The following is a 19,117-nucleotide window of genomic DNA, read 5'->3' as shown; positions in this document are numbered from 1 at the left end:
TCCCCCAGGGAGGAGGTTATATGTAGATCCTTCTAATCGGTTCCCCCTTTCCAGCCCACCCCCCCCTCCACCCTCCCGGACCTGTGTCATTTTTACATACTGTCAGGTTACCCAAGAAGCAAAGTAAGCAGAGGCTCATCTGCGGTAAACAATTTTATTTATTTGTTTTCTTCTTTAACCACATCAAGATTCTGCTTTTTAGGTCTGGCCCCTCTCCCAGCCTCCCCTCCCTACCTTTTCTTCAGAAAAAGCCTCTTTTCACATTTACAGTCCCGAACAGGGACATCATACCTAGGAAGCAAGTTAAGCATGGGCTTACTTGCAAGTACCTACTGGTGTCTAATAAGCAGTTGCACGGGTGTATGTAAAGGAAGCCCATGATTACCTTCCATGGGAAAGTGAGTTGTTGCTTTTTCCTTCTATGTGAAAGTGGCTTTCGCTGTGGGTCAGTAAATACTCCCCAGCAAACCCACGCTTACATTGCTTATTGGGTGATCTGTCCCTGGGCTCACAGCTGTGTCTCAGCCGTTAGTGCAGGTCTGGCTCTGAGGAGGTGCTCACTGAACATCTGAGGACTTCATGAATCCATTTTCCAACTCGAAGAGGTGTGCTCGTGTGTGTCCTTGTTGACAGAATATTAAGAAATGGACTGTAAATGACCTAGTACAAGGCAGCCAGATCGCTCTAGAACCTCGAGAACCCTCTTTGCTTTACTGCCTTACTCACTAACTACGCTGACCTCTCTCCTCACCGAGCAAGGACTTTGCCTTTCATTCACCTCTATACTGTATTCTCTGTGCCTGAAATAGTTCATCCTGAAATAGGATCAAATAGTATTTATTAATGACTGATTCTTATTTTAATAGGATCAGAGTGTCCCCCCCCACCTTCTAATACTTCTTATGGAACGTTTTGTTTTCACATCCAAGTAACAAGAGAAAGAATCAGGGTATACTTTCAACATTATATCTAAATCAAAACAATGTAAATATGTCAAATGCTCATCTGGGTTAAGAAAATACGGTGGGACCCTTCACAGAATTCCATGCAGCTGTCATACGAAACACACACATACACACACACACACACACACACACACACACACACACGTTCTGATGTGGAAAGATCCCCGAAACAGTGCTGATTTTTTAAAAAGCCCAGAAGAGTATGTATTCTAGGGGCCTCATTGTGTCAAAGGGTTTACGAAATAAGAATCTGTGGTTAGATGTGCTTGAAGACACATAACGAGGCCCTGGAGCAAGACATATAGCCATCGTGACACACTCGGAAGAGCGTGGAGTTCATGAGACAGCCATGAGACTAGGGGTGGGTAAAGGAATGCTACATTTTGAACCATATAAAGGCAGTATCCCAAACTTTAAAGATAGAGAAAATTTAAATCTAAAAACTGAGTGTTGATAACCACTCTAACCTCTGCTCTACTGGGCAGTCACATACAGGGCGCCATTCAAAGAACCTTGCCCCCATGATCTCGTTGCATCTTTAGAGCAACTCTGAGAAAGGTCCTATTATTTTCCCCGTTGGTAAAGTGTGAAACTGAAGTTCAGGGCAGCAGCAAAACCGGGACACTATTGCGTAATCAGATGATTCCAGGAGCCAACGCCAGAGGGCTGCTCACTCGTTAATGTGCACACCAATCACTAGGGTTCCTTATTTAAATGTCAAAACCTACCTGCTCCACAGTCAGGAGTGGGGCCTGGGAATTTCTAACCATCTTCCAGGTGGTGATGTTCCTGGTTTACAGACTACAACCTCTCGACCCGTGAGCATCAATTTTGGAATCCTATGAGGAACTTCAAAAAACAATGATACCCAGACCTCACACCCCCAAAGATTCTGACCCAGGCATTAGCAATTTTGGAAAAAACAAATCTTTCTTGGCCCTTCCAACACACGACCAAGGTTGGAAAACACTGCTCTAGAGAACATTTAAGTGGCACTCTAAAGACTTGAATTCTAGTTCTAGCTCTGACGTGCTCTGGTAAACCAAGTTGCTCACCTTCGCTGGGGTTCAATTTTCTTCACAGGGGAATCACGGGGAGGCTCAAATCAGGATGACATCCCAGACTCAAGCTCATTGATTTATCAAGTCCTCACACAAATTAGATGAGAGGATCAGAAGTGCCCAGATCGATGCATGGGGTTCTTCGGCACGATGCCTGAACACCCGGTCCATTTAGGACAGGCCTTCGGGCTGACATCTGTCCTTAAGTATCTGGGCAATGGAGCAGCCCAGTAATGTTTACATATGGCCATGCTGCCTGCCCCACCCCGCAGCTAGCACTGCAGTTAAAAATAATTACTCCCACAAGTTAATGATTGTGAGAGTAATACTTGTCCCTTGTAGGTCATCTGGAAAATTGCTAACAGTCTAAAGACAAGAGCCTCGCATGAACCTAGCACTCAATTTTTAACAGTCTGGTGTATGAGCCATCAGCCAAGTAATTAACATAGCAATCAGTAATTTCCCACTGAAGCAGGGAGTGTTGGGTTACCCAGAGGGGCCTCCCCCACGTAAGTCAGAAAGGATTGCTTCTCAGCCGTTGGGCTCAGATCAAGTGTAAAAGTCATAAAGGCTAGAGTCCTATGATTACATCTCCCGTAAATACAGTCTCAACCCATCGCTGATAAACCTGGGCCCGAAAGTGACATGGGCTCCTCTTGGAAGCATGGGAACTGAGGGCTGTGGATGCCCCATCTTTGACAGCACTGCTAAGCCGAATTAGATCCTGGACTCCTCTTGGTTCTTTTAGCTCTGGCGTCAGCTTCCACTATGGAAGTCTCCTTGACATCTGTGAACAATGAGCTCTGTTAAAGGGGCTTAGCTCTGGGCTTTCGGCGAGAGGAACTGACCAGATGACCCAGATCCTTACTGTAGAAATGCACGTGGTGGGCTGGCAGTTGACAGTCACCCAGCTCGTGGTGATCACGCATCATGAGTCCACCATTGTAGCCACGGTGTATTTTGAGTGGCTTTTAACCTGGGACGCTCACGGTCCAGCAGGATGTTAAACAAAAATCTGTTGTGATCCAGGGGGTTTCCATTGAAGCAGATTGCTGAGCCTTTCCTCTAGTCTGTCTTAGTCTGGAAACTCTCCGGAAATTTGGAGAAACCACCGACATAGCACCAACTATCACAGTAACACTCTAGCCACCTCCGCACAACCACCTGACTGGTAGGTAGGGGCAGGAGTATGTAGCAGTCTGGAAAATGGGCTGAAAGCAGAGAACCCTGCATTCAAATCCAGCTCCTGCCTTTAAGTAATGATGAACCCTCAGCCTCCCTGAGCCTCATTTTCTGTCAGTGAAGCAGATGATAGTATAATGGGGATTTAATGAGAAATTGTATGTAAAACACTGAGTTCAGTGTTTGGAACACAGTGAGTGCTCAAAAACTGGTCCCATTATGACCATTTTATGTTTATTATGGTGACATACATGTAACATTGCTACCAAATGATTAATAACAAAAGTTAGCTGCTGTAGTGTCTGGCTACTTTACAGAAACAACATGTGTCCTTTTTGCTTGTCTTTTCAGATGGATCCGTCGCTGTAGAAATCCTGAATGCTAAAACATCCACCCAGACTCATGCCACCTCTTGTCACCATGAAGATTGTACTTCATGCCAAGTATTTTCAGCACTCAGCCATCGCGGTTTCTATTAGAACGTTATATAAAGATTATAGAACAATGGCCCCTCAGAATTTCTCCAATTATGAATCCATGAAACAGGACTTCACACTGGAGATCCCAGAATATTTCAACTTTGCCAAAGATGTCCTGGATCAATGGACCAAGATAGAAAAGGTACGGAACAAAGACCACTCAGTGGACATCAGCCATTCTCAACTGGAAGTTCTTTTGCCCCCAGAAGATATGTGGCCCTATCTAGAGATATTTTTGTTGTCAAGAATGGAGTAGGAGAGATACTACTCCCATCGAGTAGGAGAGGTCAGGAATTATGCCAAACATCCTAGAATGCAGAGCCCAGCGCCTACAGCAAAGAAGTAAGAAAACAAAGAAAGCCAGTTGGCCTAGAGTAGATTCTGGCTCTCGGAATCCCACAGATAGCTGAGTAGAACTGTGCTCCGTAGTTTTCAATGGCTGCGTTTTCAGAAGTAGATCACCAGTTCTTTGTCATCCACCATTCCTCTGGGCGGACTAGAACCTCCAGCCTTTGGGTTAGCAGCCAAGCCCGTTGTTTACACTACACAGGGATTCCAACAATTATCCAGTCCAAAATATCAGTAATTCCATGATGAAGAAACCCCGGGTTTCATAAATGTATAATTCTAGGCTGATTTTTAAAATAAAGAGTGGAAGGTGATTCTAAGAGATATGGTAGGGAACGAGGCATAGATAATGTATTGAGAGGAAGATAAATGGATTCGAGAATGTGAGCTTTGGGGAAAGAAAACCGACCAGACTAAATGAGACATGACATGGACCAGAAGAGACGACATAGTTCTCCCAACATCTGAAAAGAAGCCCAGGGTGTTTTAAAGACTCAAGGATATTTTAATTGATGACTTGGGCACTTTCTTCCAAGAAAATCTTCCATTAGATCAGCTTAAAAGTCTCATGTAACTGGACAATAATCTTAAAATCCATGACTGGCTTCTCTTTTGTAGGCTGGCAAGAGACCTTCTCATCCAGCCTTCTGGTGGATAGATGGGCATGGAGAAGAGGTGAGATGGAGTTTTGAGGAACTGGGATCTCTGTCCAGGAAATTTGCCAATATTCTTACAGAAGCCTGTGCCCTGCAAAGGGGAGATCGAGTAATTACAATCCTGCCCAGGATCCCAGAGTGGTGGCTTGCAAATATGGCCTGTCTCCGAACAGGTTAGTCATGGCTACACTATGATCATATGTAAACGCAGCTGGATGGGAGATTTTCTAAAACCCCTAAGGAATCAAGAGATGCTGTTTTCAGTTATATGAATGAAAGAATAACCATGCACAACACGGAACTAACCCTGGAAACTTTAGAAATGTGTCGGAAAGACGTCATCCTTTGATCTATATTGCTGTTGTTGTTGTTGTGTGTCCATTCTAGTCTGAAGGAGGCCCTGGGTGACGCAAATAGTTAAGCGCATAATTACTAGTCAAAAGGTTGCCAGTTTAAATCAATTTAAAAACAGGCCTGGCAATTTACTTCTGAAAGGGTCACATCTTTGAAAATGCTGTGAAAGAGTTTTACTCTGCACACATGCGGACACCATGATCTGAATTAGGATTTCGATTGGTTTGTGATAATTTTGTTCAACAAATGAAAATCAACACTCGAACACTCTTCTTATACCTAATGCTTTTCTCCTAGAGGACCCATACCCAAATCAAGCAAACAAGCAAACAAAAAAACCCCACTGCCTAAAAGTCAATTTTGACTTACATCAACCTTTTAAAAACTATTTTATTTAAATCATTTTATTGGGGGGCTCTGACAGCTCTTATAACATCAGTTGTGTCGAGCATATTTGAACATAGGTTATCGCAACATTTTCCAAGCCTATACATCTTTATGTGAGCAAGTAGCCTCATTTTTTTCCCTGCAGGGTGGCTGCTGGGTTTGAACTGCTGACCTTGAAGTTAGCAGTCCAATGCCTGACCAGCAGTCCAACCAGGACTCCTTATAGGACTCATGGGCATCTGAATTTCAGAGTATCCACAATTGTCATATGCCCACCCACCCGTTTGGCTTCCTTCTTTATTTCCCCTCTTCATGACCATCTATTGGATGCTCTCAGCCTGTGACTCCTCCCTTCTTATCTGATCAAATTGGCTTCTGATGTATCTCCAAAGGCAGTCCTGGTGGCACAGTGGTTAAACACTGGGCTGCTGATCTAAACGTAGCACCCACCAGCTACTCCGAAGGAGACAGCTGTGGCAGTCGACCTCCTTAAAGACCGCGGCCTCTATGAGACAGACGGTTCTATATACGGTTTCCAAGACTGTAAAGCTTTATGGGTGCAGACACCCTCATATTTTTCCCATGGAGAAGCTAGTGGGTTTGATTTGAACCACTGGCCTTGCTGGCCACGTGTATACCCCTAGCGCAATTACCAGCCTAATCAACAGCACTACATAGGTTCTTTGGGTTTTTACCAAGGTCTTCACATGTGGGAAACTGAGAACTGGGGAGAGAGGGTATGCAGACAAATTCTCTACGCTCAGAATTAAGAATCTGAGGGGTAGACTCTGGTGGAGGAAGCCCTTCATGTTCATGAGTTGGAGATGAATCTCAGTCACATTCTCCTAAGCATTATTCCCCTCAACGTCCCCTGTAATAATGCCAATTTTAAGATGCTGCTTGCAAGCACATGGTTGCTGCTATATGTTTGAAGGTTAGCTGCCAGAAGGGTGTCTGCCATCAAGAGTAATCAAACCACCCCACTCCCTTTGATAAGGATCATAGATTGCTCCCCTGGAGAAGCTCTCAGGGACACAAAGTCAAGCCAGCTCACAGATGGCCAAGGATCTAGAACCCACCCATCTTGATACATATGTACCTTCCTGCTGCATGTATACCCCTATCTTGTCCCCTTCCTGTTATGTGTACGCCTCTAACACATCCCCTTCCTGTTAAGTGTGTCTTGTGAGCCTGAGATTATTATATAAGTCTGTGAGAGAATACATTCAACTTTCTCTGGTTCCGGATTCCATAGAAGAGGTGAGCACTTCCATGTCTTGTCTGTTGTTTCTTTAACTTACCCTTCAATTACACAACTGCCTCTTACGACCCATTTGGTTGTGGATGATGACCCCACATTGACATATCTTCAAGTTGACACAAGATACTGCTCTTTCGCTCTTTTTTTTAAAATTGTTTTATTGGGGGCTCATACAACTCTTATCACAATCCATACATACATCGATTGTGTCAAGCACATTTGTACATTCATTGCCCTCATCGTTCTCAAAACATTTGCTCTCCACTTAAGCCCCTGGCATCAGGTCCTCATTTTCCCCCCTCCCTCCCCGCTTTCTCATGAACGCTTGATAATTTATAAATTATTATTTTGTCATATCTTGCCCTGTCCGACATCTCCCTTCACCCACTTTTCTGTTGTCCGTCCCCCTAGTGAGGAGGTCACATGTAGATCCTTGTAATCGGTTCCCCCTTTCCAACCAACCCTCCTTCTACCCTCCCAGTATCACCACTCACACCACTGGTCCTGAAGGGATCATCCGCCCTGGATTCCCTGTATTTTCAGTTCCTATCTGTACCAGTGTACATCCTCTGGTCTAGCCAGACTTGCAAGGTCGAATTGGGATCATGATAGTGGAGCTGGGGAGGAAACATTGAGGAACTAGAGGAAAGCTGTATTTTTCATCGTTGCTACATCACACCCAGACTGGCTCGCCCCTCCCCGAAACCCTTCTGTAAGGGGATGTCCAGTGGCCTACAAATGTGCTTTGGGTCTCCACTCCGCACTCCCCCTTCATTCACTATGGTAAGATTTTTTGTTCTGATGATGCCTGATACCTGATCCCCTTGACACCACGTGATCGCACAGGTTAGTGTGCTTCCTCCATGTGGGCTTTGTTGCTTCTGAAGTAGATGACCGCTTGTTTACCTTCAAGCCTTTCTTTTGCTCTTAAATGGTTGATTATTCTACACAGGGATGAGTTCAGTCCTAGACCAGAAGGGTGACTAAGAGTCCTTGTCTTATGTGTGTGGGGCTCCCACCTGTCTCTGTTCAACCAAGGAGCTTGGTCTAAGCAAGAGACTTTCAAAATTCAATTGGTCGGTACCAGGATTTTTTAACCCAACCCAACCCAACCCATTGCCATTATGTTGATTCCTTGTGACCCTAGAGGACAGAGTAGAACTGCCCCATAGGACTTCCTGCTGTCCTCTTGGTAGAAGTAGACTCCATATTTTTCTCCCATGGAGCAGCTGGTGGGCTTAAACTGCTGACCTTTCCGTTTTCAGTTGAGCGCTTTAACCACTGTGCCACCAGGGCATCTTGGAAAATGAACACACAAGTGCAAATTCCCTGAAGTAGAAAATAACTTGGTTTGAGAAAATGAAAAGAGGCCAGTGTAAAGTTGAGTACTGTCAAGAGTCCCCTTTCTCCAAGGGACCATAAAAAAAGAAACAAAAACATTGCCATCAAGGGGTTTCTGACTCAAAGTGATCCTATAGGTTAGAACTGCTCCATAGGGTTTCTGAGGCTGTCAAGCCTTACCGGTGTAAGTGCGTCTCATTTTTTTGAGAGAAGCTGGTGAGTTTGAACTGCCAGCCTTGAGTTAGCTGCCCAGTGCTTTTGTGCCTGCTTACAATACAAGCATCCTGGTAGTGCAGTGGTTGAAGTGCTCACCTGTTAGCCAAAGGGCTGGTAGTTTGGACTTCCTAGCTACCCTGAAGGAGAAATAGGTGTCAGTCTGTTTCTGTAAAGATTACAACTTTGGAAACCCAATGAGACAGTTCTACTTTGTTCTATCGGTGTCTATGAGTCAGAATTGACTCTGTGGCAGTGGTCTGATGCCTGAAACATCTCTTCCTTCCTTCCTCCCTTCTTTCCTGACTTTTCAATTAAATGTTCAATTCATTGCATTACATTGCAGCCACGGGGATAGGGATTAAAATTCCAACATATATTTGGGGAGGATGTAAAATTTAATCTATAACGTGTTTTGTTTTGAGGTTTTGTATTGTAATTTGGATGAAAGTTTGCAACTTTTTAAAAATTCTTCAACAGTTCATACACATTTTGTGATATTGTGATCCCCCTAGGTAATACTACCTTGCCATTAAAACTCCTTTCAAGCTTGTTTTAAGATACAAAAGAGGCCTCATCTTGAATATAAAGAGAACTTATTAAGTCTTAAGAGAGACAAAGACAATACAAAGATGCAGACATATCATCTGGGTGAGGGAGATCACCATCAGGGGGTTGAAATGGCATCCAAGGCTTCATTGATACCAAGCTTTAAAAAGGGCATAAGTGGGCAAAGAGGACTGCCATAAAAGCATGACTGGTGGCAGATCAAGGCACTGTAGTTACCAAGGGGACCACAAAAGCAGGTACGGGAGCATGATTGGGACATGTTAGAAGGGCTTACAAGATTGGTCCAGGGCCTTCCAACCAAAGGAGTCAGGAACAAACTGAAAGGGTGGGACTCCTGACTAGGCAACCCCCTTTACAGTCCCCAGTAAGTAAGGTACATGCTGGCCTTCCATCAAGGACATCCTCAACCAAGCCCCCAAGAGAGAGTCTGCCCCTTCTTGGGTTGGCTAGAGATGGATGGATGTATCCACTTTCCAAAGCATTCTGCCTAAGGGCAAGATTATCTATATCCTTGTTTAGTGATCAGAAGCATTCAAAGGAGACTTAGTTTATGTGGGGACTCTACAAATGGATTTTGGGCTATCACTGCCATTTATACACTTTTGCAAACCAGGGTGATCAGAATTTAAACTCTAATACAATCCCCCTCTCTGATCATAAATTGTTTTTAATCATAACTCTTTGATCACACAGGCTGGGGTGCCTCTTCCATGTGGACTTAGCCGATATGTCATTTAGATGGCTGCTTGCTAAAAGACAAGCCCAGACACTATCCTTTCTGATGGGCACCATCTGACTTCTTCACACTTGGCTTTGCACTCAGCATTAACAGCCTCCTGAAAAATAACATAAACAACCTCCATGTGTCATTTGGTAATTCTAAGGTTAATATCATTTATGTAGTCAGTGGTATCGAATGAAAAATACTATTAAAAGGGGGAAGGCTAGCGCCACCCTTCAACAGACCCATAGCCAGCCGCTGTGAGGCTGTGGATGATCGTGCAGAGAACAGACTCCAGCCTGCGGCTCAACCCCCTAGACCGGGCTGCTACCAGATTCCAGGCAGATGCTTTCTTTCCCGCAGCCCCTCACCCAGATTGAGACTAGAAGCGGCGCCATCCAAATCCCCTCAGTGCTGCTCCCCTGGTCAGCAGGAAGTAGTTACAGAAGAGGGTCTTCACCCCTCAACTTCCAAAAGAATTTGGATCATATTACTTGAGGCAGGGGAGGCGGGGGTAAGGGCAGGTAGGCAGAGGCTGGCCAAGGAAGAGGAGGTGGTGATGGCAGCAATCTGGCAGAATTGGGACACAAAAGGGAGGTGGAGACATGCATCTTCCCAGTACTTACCTCTTCAGCCCAAAGGGAGGTTTAGGGCAGAGAAGATACATTTCCTTGTCGATGAAAGTGACCTGAGTTGGTGCAAAGGCTGAGTGGAGCAAGACAAGATACTCACACTTACTCCACTAGGACTGAATAGGTGCTTGGGTGTAGGGTCTGAGCCAAGGGCACAACAAGAAAAGTGGAGTGCTGGGATGTACAGACCTGGAAAGACGAGGTTCGGCTCTACATTCTGCCAGGCCCTTTAGACTAGTAAAGGGACGTTTGGACTTCTTTTCCAAAAACATCTCTTTCAGTAAACTCTCTCTATTCAAACCTTTCAAAAAGATATCTTGCCTGGTAAATTTATTAATCCCTTCTGTATATAACAGATTCATATGACTCTAGCTAACACGATGAGGGAAATCCTTCCTTTTAAACATTTTTTTTCTTTTCTGCTACCTTAGGGACAGTTTTAATTACGGGAACCACTCAATTGACGCAAAGAGACATCCTCTACAGGTTACAGTCATCCAAAGCCAAGTGCATTATTACCAATGACGTTTTAGCACCAGCTGTCGATGCTATTGCACCTAAATGTGAACATCTGCACTCCAAGCTCATTGTCTCTCGAAACCCCAGAGAAGGATGGAGAAACCTCAAGGAGATGATGAAGTGAGTAGCCATAGTTGTTGCAGAACAGTCTCCCAAAAGGAAACAGTGAAAAGATGTTCGACTTACTTGTGATCAGCAAAATACAAATTAAAAATAATCAGCAAGGGAACAATTAGTGTTTCACTAACAGTGCAAAGTTCTGAGGCGGGTAGGTTGAGAAACCCAGGAAAGAGACCCTGAATCAGAAATCTATGAAGGCAGGGGTTCTCAGTGTTCCTGATGCAGCAACCCGGTCATACAGGTCCTCATGTTGTGGTGACACCCACTCCCCAACCATAAAATTATTTTCATTGCTACTTCATAACTGTCATTTTGCTACTGTTAGGAATTGGGCAACCCCTGTGAAAGGATCGTTCGACCCCCAAAGGGGTCACGACCCTCGTGTTGAGAACTGCTGTATTGAAACAAGTGTCTTAGGATCAACACCTCTGAGGGAGGGGAGAAGAAGTGGGATTAAGTGAGAAATAGCCTCATCTTTGATGCATACCCTACAAAACCCTCAACCAACCCATGACTTCTGATGTTTGGTAGCCCCTTCAAAGGTCTGATCCCTGCCAAACCAAAAGGCCCAAACCTTTCTATGCTATGCTGATTGGTAAGTAGTTGTGGGCTCTTCCGAGAAAAGGTAGTTTGGGTGAGGCAGCTTGCTTCGGCTAGGGTGCTTCTCAAAGAGGATCCCTAGCATCTGGGGGCTTAAGTCCTTTATTCATGCATGGAGTTCCAGGTGATCACAGCACTCACTGCAGGGCTGTTGTCTCCTAAGGATTTGGATTAGTCCTTTCTGTGTAGATTATATTTTTACTGACAGCCACACTTTTAGAAAAATCATTTTATTGGGGGCTCGTACAACTCATCACAATCCATACATCCATCCATTGTGTCAAGCACATTTGTACATTTGTTGCCCTCATTCTCAAAACATTTGCTTTCTACTTGAGCTCTTGGTATCAGATCATTTTCCCCCTCCCTATCCCCATGAACCCTTGATAATTTATAAATTATTTTGTGATGTCTTACACTGTCTGACGTCTCCCTTCACCTACTTTTCTGTTGCCCGTCCCCCAGGGAGGGGGTTATATGTAGATCCCAGTATCGCCACTCTCAGCACTGGTCCTGAAGGGTTCATCTGTCTTGGATTCCCTGTGTTTCCAGTTCCTATCTGTACCAGTATACATCCTCTGGTGACAGCCACACTTTTATCAAGTTGTAAGCACACTTATAAACACTAAAAAAAAAAAAAATTAATGTCCAAGGCCTGCAATGGGGTGCTTCCTGGGTTACCTTTGAATTCTACAGCTACTGGTTCTAATATGCCTTCTTTAGAATGAACTTCCTACTTTTACTCAAGTGTTTATAAATATCCTTGCAGCTATGGACTTGTTTGTAAGTCAGCTAAAAAAGCCAACATGTCGAATTCTTAATTCCATTCCCAAACCAAATGCTCTTCTAATAAATCTATAATTTCAATAACAGCTTACATGCATATGGCACTGACTACATGCTGGCTATACACTGTTCCAAGCACTTTAGATATATTGTAGTTAGGTGCCATCGAGTCAGTTCCAACCCATGGTGACCGTGTGCACAACAGAACGGAATACTGCTTGGTCCTGCATTATCCTCGCAATTGTTCCTATATCTGAACCCACTGATGCAGCCCCTGGGTCAAACCATCTCACTGAAGGCCTTCCTCTTTTTTGCTGCCCCTCCACTTTACCAAACATGATGCCCTTCTCCAGCGACTGGTCTCTCTTGAGGTCTTGCTATCCTTGTCTCTAAAGAGCACTCTGGCCTTACTTCTTCTAATACAGAGGTTTGTCCTCTTAGCAGTCCACAGTACTTTCAATATTCTTCTCCAGCACCACAATTCAAATGCAGCAAGAACCTCCTATGGTCTTCCTTATTCACTGTCCAACTGTCATATGCATATGATGTCATGGAGAATATGATGGTTTGGATCAGGCAGACGTGTTAGTCTTCAAAGTAACATCCTGGCTTTTCAATACTCTAAAGAGGTCTTGTGTAGCAGATTTATACAATGCAATACATCTTTTGATCTCTTGACTGCTGCCTCTGTGAGCACTGACTGTGGATCCAAGCAAGGCAAAATCCTTGACAACTTCAACTTTCTCCATTTATCATGATATTACCTTATGGCCCAGTTGTGAGGATTTGGGTCTGGCTTACATTGGGCTGTAATCCATACTGAAGTCTACAATCCTTAATCTTCCTCAGCAAGTGCACCAAGTTTTCCTTACTTCCACCAAGTGAGGTTGTCATCTGCATACATCAGGTTGTTAAATAGAAGCCTTTCTGCAACTGTGGTGCCCCACTCTTCTTCATGTAATCGTGCTTCTCTGATCTGCTCAGCAGACAGATTGAACAAGTGTGGTGAGGGGCTGCAACCCTGACACACACGTGTCCTGATTTTAAACCACTCTGTGTTCCCTTGTTCTGTTCACACAGCTGCCTCTTGATCCTTATCTAAGTTCCGAAAGCACAATTAAGTGTTCTGGAAACCCCATTCTTCTCAAGGGTACCCATAGTTTATTATGGTCCACACAGTGGATCTTTGCATAGTCAATGATACACAAGTAAACATCTTTCTGGTATTCTCTGCTTTGATCCAAGATCCTTCTGACATCAGAATTGATATCCCTTGTTCTACATCCTCTTCTGAATCTGGCCTATATCTCTGGCAGTTCCTTGTCAATGGACTGTTGCAACGGTTCATCTTAAGCAAAATTTTACTTGCATGTGATATCAATGATCGTTCTATTGTTTGAGCATTCTGTTGGGTCACCTTTCTTTGGAATGGGCACAAATATGGCTTTCTTCCAGTCAGATGGATAAGTAGCTGTCTTCCAAATTGCCTGGAATAGGTGAGTGCGTCCAGTGCTTCTTCAGCCTTCTGAAACATTTCAATGGGTATCCCCTCAGTGTTTTTGGCTAATGCACTCAGTGTAGTTTGAACTTCTTCCTTCAGCACCATTGGTTCCTGCTCATATGCTACCTCCTGAAATAGTTTAATGTCATGTGGTTCTTTTTGGTACAGTGACTCTGGGTATTCTTTCCAGCTTCTCTTGATGCTCCCTGTATCATTCAATATTTTGCCTATAGAATCTTATATGTTCGCTAATTAAAATCTCACACCAACACCAATTATTGGCCAGGTGACTCTGGCCCATGGTGATCCCATGTGTGTCAGAGTAGGACTGTGCTTGGAAAGATTTTCAGTGGCTGAATTTGGAGGAACAGATAACCAGGTCTTTCTTTTGAGGCTCCTCTACATAGAGTTGAACCCCCGACCTTTCAGTCAGCAGCAGAGGGTATTACCCATTTGAGCAGGGTTTCAAATTTAAGCAGTTTGGATTTTGAGTCCAAATTTTAACTGCTGCATGAGTCCAAATTTTAACTGCTGCATTTTCTGTCTCCTGTGGGCCTATGTGCAGATTTTACCTTTCAGCTGCCCTATTACATGAGGAGGAAGTCTGGCGGTGCAGTGGTGAGGCTGCTAACCAATAGGTGGCAGTTTAAACCCACATACAGGTCCATGGGAGAAAGATGTGGCAGTCTGGTTCCATAAAGAATAGAGTCTTTGATTGAACTATTAAATTATATGATATGTAAATTATGTGCCAATAAAACTGTTGGGGGGGAAATCACAGCCTTGGAAAACCTGGAGGGCAGTTCTACTCTGTCCTAGAGGGTTGCCAATGGTTGAAATCGACTCAATGGCAATGGCCATGGATAGCATACAGCGGCCCAATTACTCTTTGAATCAAAGTATTTGTTTCCCTTTGAATGGGGTGATTTCTTCCTCTGCATGGATGTTTCTCTAGTCTTACCGTTTTGTCTAGCTGGAACTATGTAGACATTTGTGGGTAACAATTCTTTCAGGAGTTGGCAAACATTTTCTATAAAAGGACAGATAAATCCTTGTGAATTCTGTTGCCTACTCTGAAAATTTTTGAGATTGCACTGAAGGCTGCATCTGTCTGTATCTTTTCCTCTGCAAATTACCTCGCATGTAAATTCACCAAATAAATATTACATTAAAAAATAAAAGGGCAGATAGTAAATATCTTAAGCTTTGTAGGTCATATAATCCCTACTGCAGCTATTCAACTCTTCTATTGCATCATACCTATATCTATATAGATATAGATATATATACAGCTATAGACAATACATACATGAATGGACATGGCTGTTTTCCAAATTATATTTGCAAAGAAAACAAAACAAAACAGGAAGCAGGCCCAATCTGCTCTGTTGGCTACAGGTTAGTAACTCCTGCTTTATACCATTAACTGACTTCTATTAACATACTCAAATTTTTAACAAAAATCATTTTTAAAGTATTTTTACACTGGAGCAGAAGGGGTAGGTCTTCATGTACCTGTGATGACAAGATCATAAGAAGTTCTTGAGAACTTCAAATGCTTCCACATGTCATCAAACAGGAAAAACTGACTTTTTGCATTGATGGCAAAGTTTTAGCGTGATTCCAGAAAGCACCTAAACAGATGGAGAGGTGGCTTTTTTAACTTGACATTGAACCTAGGTCAACTGGGCACTGACCCATGAGATGAAGAGGTCAGTTCTGCAGTCTCTTTGCGTGGGAATGGTCTTTGACACCGTGTTTGATGGGGACCTGTTGTTTTCTCTCGTAGACATGTCAGTGATAAACACACCTGTGTGAAGACAAAGCACAATGAGCCAATGGCCATTTACTTTACCAGTGGAACCAGTGGATCTCCTAAGATGACCGAACACACCCACGGCAGTTTTGGTATAGGGTTATCTGTAAATGGAAGGTATTTCCACAGCACAGCAGCTTGATGTGTCAAAACTATAAGAGGGACAATTCATTTGCTGGCTTTTTCTAGTCCCTGGCCCCATCTATATCAGGGCTGTTCTTTGTTTTCCCAGGTTCTGGCTGGACTTGACACCCTCCGATGTGATGTGGAATACCTCAGACACAGGCTGGGCAAAGTCTGCCTGGAGTAGTGTCTTTTCTCCATGGATCCAGGGAGCATGTGTATTTGCACATTATTTGCCACGCTTTGAGCCAACTTCTATTGTGCAAGTAAGGCAGAACCCAAGGCCAGCATTTAAAAATGTATGGCCAGAATTAACAAATGCAGCCACTTATAGACATCAGAGTAAATGAAATGATGTAAGGGATTTCACATGTGGAAAGTAAGTCTGAAAAGTTATGCAAAGGCATGAGGGTGCACTTATGTGGAAATGAACAAGGGCTCCTGTTGCCTACCATTTACGTACTTATTATAGTTGTAAGGCCAAGAGTTCACTTCTTCTAAATTTCAGACTCTCTCCAAGTTTCCCATCACTGTCTTTTGTTCGGCTCCAACTGCATACCGAATGCTTGTTCAGGATGATTTGACTAGGTAAGAAAAATGGATGCATCGACACTTTGTGGGGGGAAAGGGAGGAGCCGGGGTGGGGTAGTGGTTAAATGTGTGGCTGCTACTGAAAAGCAGGCCACTTGAGCCCACCAGCTGCTCCACGAGAGAAAGGCTTAGTAGTCTCCTTCCCTAAAGATTTACAGTCTTGGGAACCCTGCGGCGCAGCTCTGCTCCTCTGTAGGGGAATTAGGAGCTGGAATCGGCTCTATGGCAGTGGGTTTGGCTTGGGGTAGGGAAAGCGGGAAAAGGACGTTATAAAGGATTTAGCTATCTCTTTCTCTTCCTCCTGCTCCTTCTTGCTAATATTCTATCAATGATTATAGATATTTATAAAATGTTGAGCTCCCCAAATAAGGGCAGCATTGGGAGCATTATATTTTAGGGAGCTCAGCCCAGGGGGTATGGTGTGACAAGCTACTGAACCTTTTGGGTGGCGGCTATTACCTGAGCTGAGAAAGTAGAGAAGTTGCTCTTATTTGGAACTCTCTTCCAGCAAATAAGGAGGAAGATGAATGTCCTTTACTTTATTGCTGATTCCATTGGAAAGGGTAGATTAGTAAACTCCTAAAAGTTGATTTAATTTTGGAATAGAGAATACAATGACATGATATAAAACTCAACAGGTATATAAGACCATACGGTGAAAAGTCCCCCTCTAATCCTTGTTCTTAGTCACCCAGTTTTCCTCCTCCACAGAACCAATCAATGTTTCTAATTTCTATACATCCTTCTTAAAATCTATGCATATACAAGTCAAAATGCATATTTTCTGCCCCTCTCTTTTAAAGACATAGCATAATATGCACAAAGTTTTGTACCTTGTTTTCTCCCCCTTTCACAATATGAGTGCTCCAAAAGGTTCACGGAAAAATTCCATTATCTTTTAATCCCATTTGCCAGGAACTTCTTGAAGCCCCCTCATATATCCTGAAACTGTGCTGTTCAATATGGTAGCCATTAGCTGCATGTGACTATTTAAATTTGAATTAAATCAAATTTCAAATTCAGTTCTTCAGCCATGTTTCAAGTGCTCACTAGCCACAGAAGGCTCATGAGTACTGTATTGGAGAGCATTTCTTTCATGGCAGAATGTTCTATTAGGCGCACTACCTAGGAGCTTCCTTGTTCTTTTTATAACCATTTATCATTTCACAATTTTATCAGACAACTGGTAAACTTTTAATTACTGGCTTAAACAGTTAACAATCCTTTATTAGTAAATGAAAGGTTAGAGCAGCCTTTCTCAACCTGTGGGTCGCGACCCCTTTGGGAGTCGAACTTACCCTTTCACAGGGGTCAACTACGAGCAGCAGAAAACACATATTTTCAATGGTCTTAGGAACTGAGACACCGGTCCTCTAGCTGTCTCCAGACTATCCGCCCACATGTAGATACACCCACCTATGAGTACCTAGTGTGAAGACTGTTACCCATGCTACACCATGCTTCAAGACAAAATCTCATTTGTTATTAGAAATAAATATTTCATATTATATAATTACATAGTTTTTGTGATTCATCACTATGCTTTAATTATGTTCCATTTGTCACAATGAAAATAATCCTGCCTATCAGATATTTACATGACAATTCATAACAGTAGCAAAATTACAGTGATGAAGTAGCAATGAAAATAATTTTATGGTTGGGGGTCACCATAATATGCGGAACTGTAGTAAAGGGTCACACCATGAGGAAAGTTGAGAACCACTGGGTTAGAGGATCAAGTCCACCGAGGGGCACCTGCGAAGCAAAGCCTGGTGATCAACTTCCAGAAATCAGCCACTGAAAACCCTGTGGAGCACACACAGTTCTGCTCTGACACATGTGGGGTCACCTCGAGTTGGAATCAATGGTATGACAACTAGTGTGTTCCCAAGCGAAGCCTGTGATAGCATGGCTTTTCATTGCTACAACTGGTCTCCCGTTTTGGAGCAAAGACACACCAGTGTTCAGGGTATATTGGGGAAGGGAGACTTGATGCATCCTGAATTTCCATTTCTTGCCATTTTTCCTCCTAACCTAACCTAACTTGTTATCTGTTTTCTAAGAAACTGTAAGTTCAAAAGCTTAAAGCACTGTGTGAGCGCTGGAGAGCCAATCAACCCTGAAGTGACTGAACAATGGAAAAGCAGGACAGGCCTGGATATCTATGAAGGATATGGACAGACTGAAACGGTATATTGGCCCGGCTGAGACAAGAGGACGAGATCTGGTTCATTCAGATGAATAAAGATCAAAGTGTCCGATGAAGCTGTCTGCTCTTCACATTTCAGCCTCCGAACCTTAGAGAGCAGTTCACTGTGCTAGACGGTTCCTATGAATCTGAATCAACTCAAAGGCAGTGGGTTATTCAAGCCTTTTGATTATTTAAAGGAAAGGGAAGGAATGATGTGGTTAGCAGAAGAGTCTCCTAGTTACAAGCAAGCTCTACAACAGATTAAAACACATATAGTTACTGGTTAAATAGCAGTTACTGAGAAACACACTATGTAACATCCAGGAGGCATTTATCGTCTTTTTAAAATGACTATGAGAAATACTAGCTTTATAGTGAGAATTTTCCCCTTATCAGCGGTTCTCAACCTGTGGGTGGTGACCCCGTTGGGGGTCGCCCGATTCATAACAGTAGCAAAATCACAGTTATGAAGTAGCAATGAAAATAATGTTATGGTTGGGGGGTGACCGCCACATGAGGAACTGAATGAGAGGGTTGTGGCATAGGGAAGGTGGGGAACCACTGCCCTACATCATGGGGTCGACCGCCACATGAGGAACTGAATGAGAGGGTCGTGGCATCGGGAAGGTGGGGAACCACTGCCCTACATCATGGGGTGACCGCCACATGAGGAACTGAATGAGAGGGTCGTGGCATC

General features: G+C 43.6%; 1 protein-coding gene across 4 annotated transcripts in view; it reads left to right on the top strand.

The window, feature by feature from the left end:
• The window catches only part of ACSM3 (acyl-CoA synthetase medium chain family member 3), a 36,556-nt gene that overhangs the window by 8,487 nt on the left and 8,952 nt on the right, over positions 1-19,117 (top strand). For 3 of the 4 annotated variants that reach the window (XM_045285985.1, XM_004706080.2, XM_045285986.1), the window contains exons 2-8: positions 3,560-3,829; positions 4,654-4,864; positions 10,602-10,809; positions 15,486-15,629; positions 15,745-15,901; positions 16,144-16,223; positions 18,293-18,419. In XM_045285985.1, the coding sequence (XP_045141920.1) occupies positions 3,587-3,829; positions 4,654-4,864; positions 10,602-10,809; positions 15,486-15,629; positions 15,745-15,901; positions 16,144-16,223; positions 18,293-18,419 (1,170 nt within the window). In that variant the 5' untranslated portion in view covers positions 3,560-3,586. The remainder of the gene's footprint in view (positions 1-3,559; positions 3,830-4,653; positions 4,865-10,601; positions 10,810-15,485; positions 15,630-15,744; positions 15,902-16,143; positions 16,224-18,292; positions 18,420-19,117) is intronic. The other variant, XM_045285987.1, reaches the window with a different exon arrangement.

This window comes from Echinops telfairi, unplaced genomic scaffold (assembly GCF_000313985.2).
Source record: "Echinops telfairi isolate 266 unplaced genomic scaffold, ASM31398v2 ScPeMD7_5;HRSCAF=22, whole genome shotgun sequence".
Lineage (NCBI taxonomy): Eukaryota > Metazoa > Chordata > Mammalia > Afrosoricida > Tenrecidae > Echinops > Echinops telfairi.
Note: the sequence above shows the minus strand (reverse complement) of the source record. Positions and strands in the feature narration are given on the sequence as shown.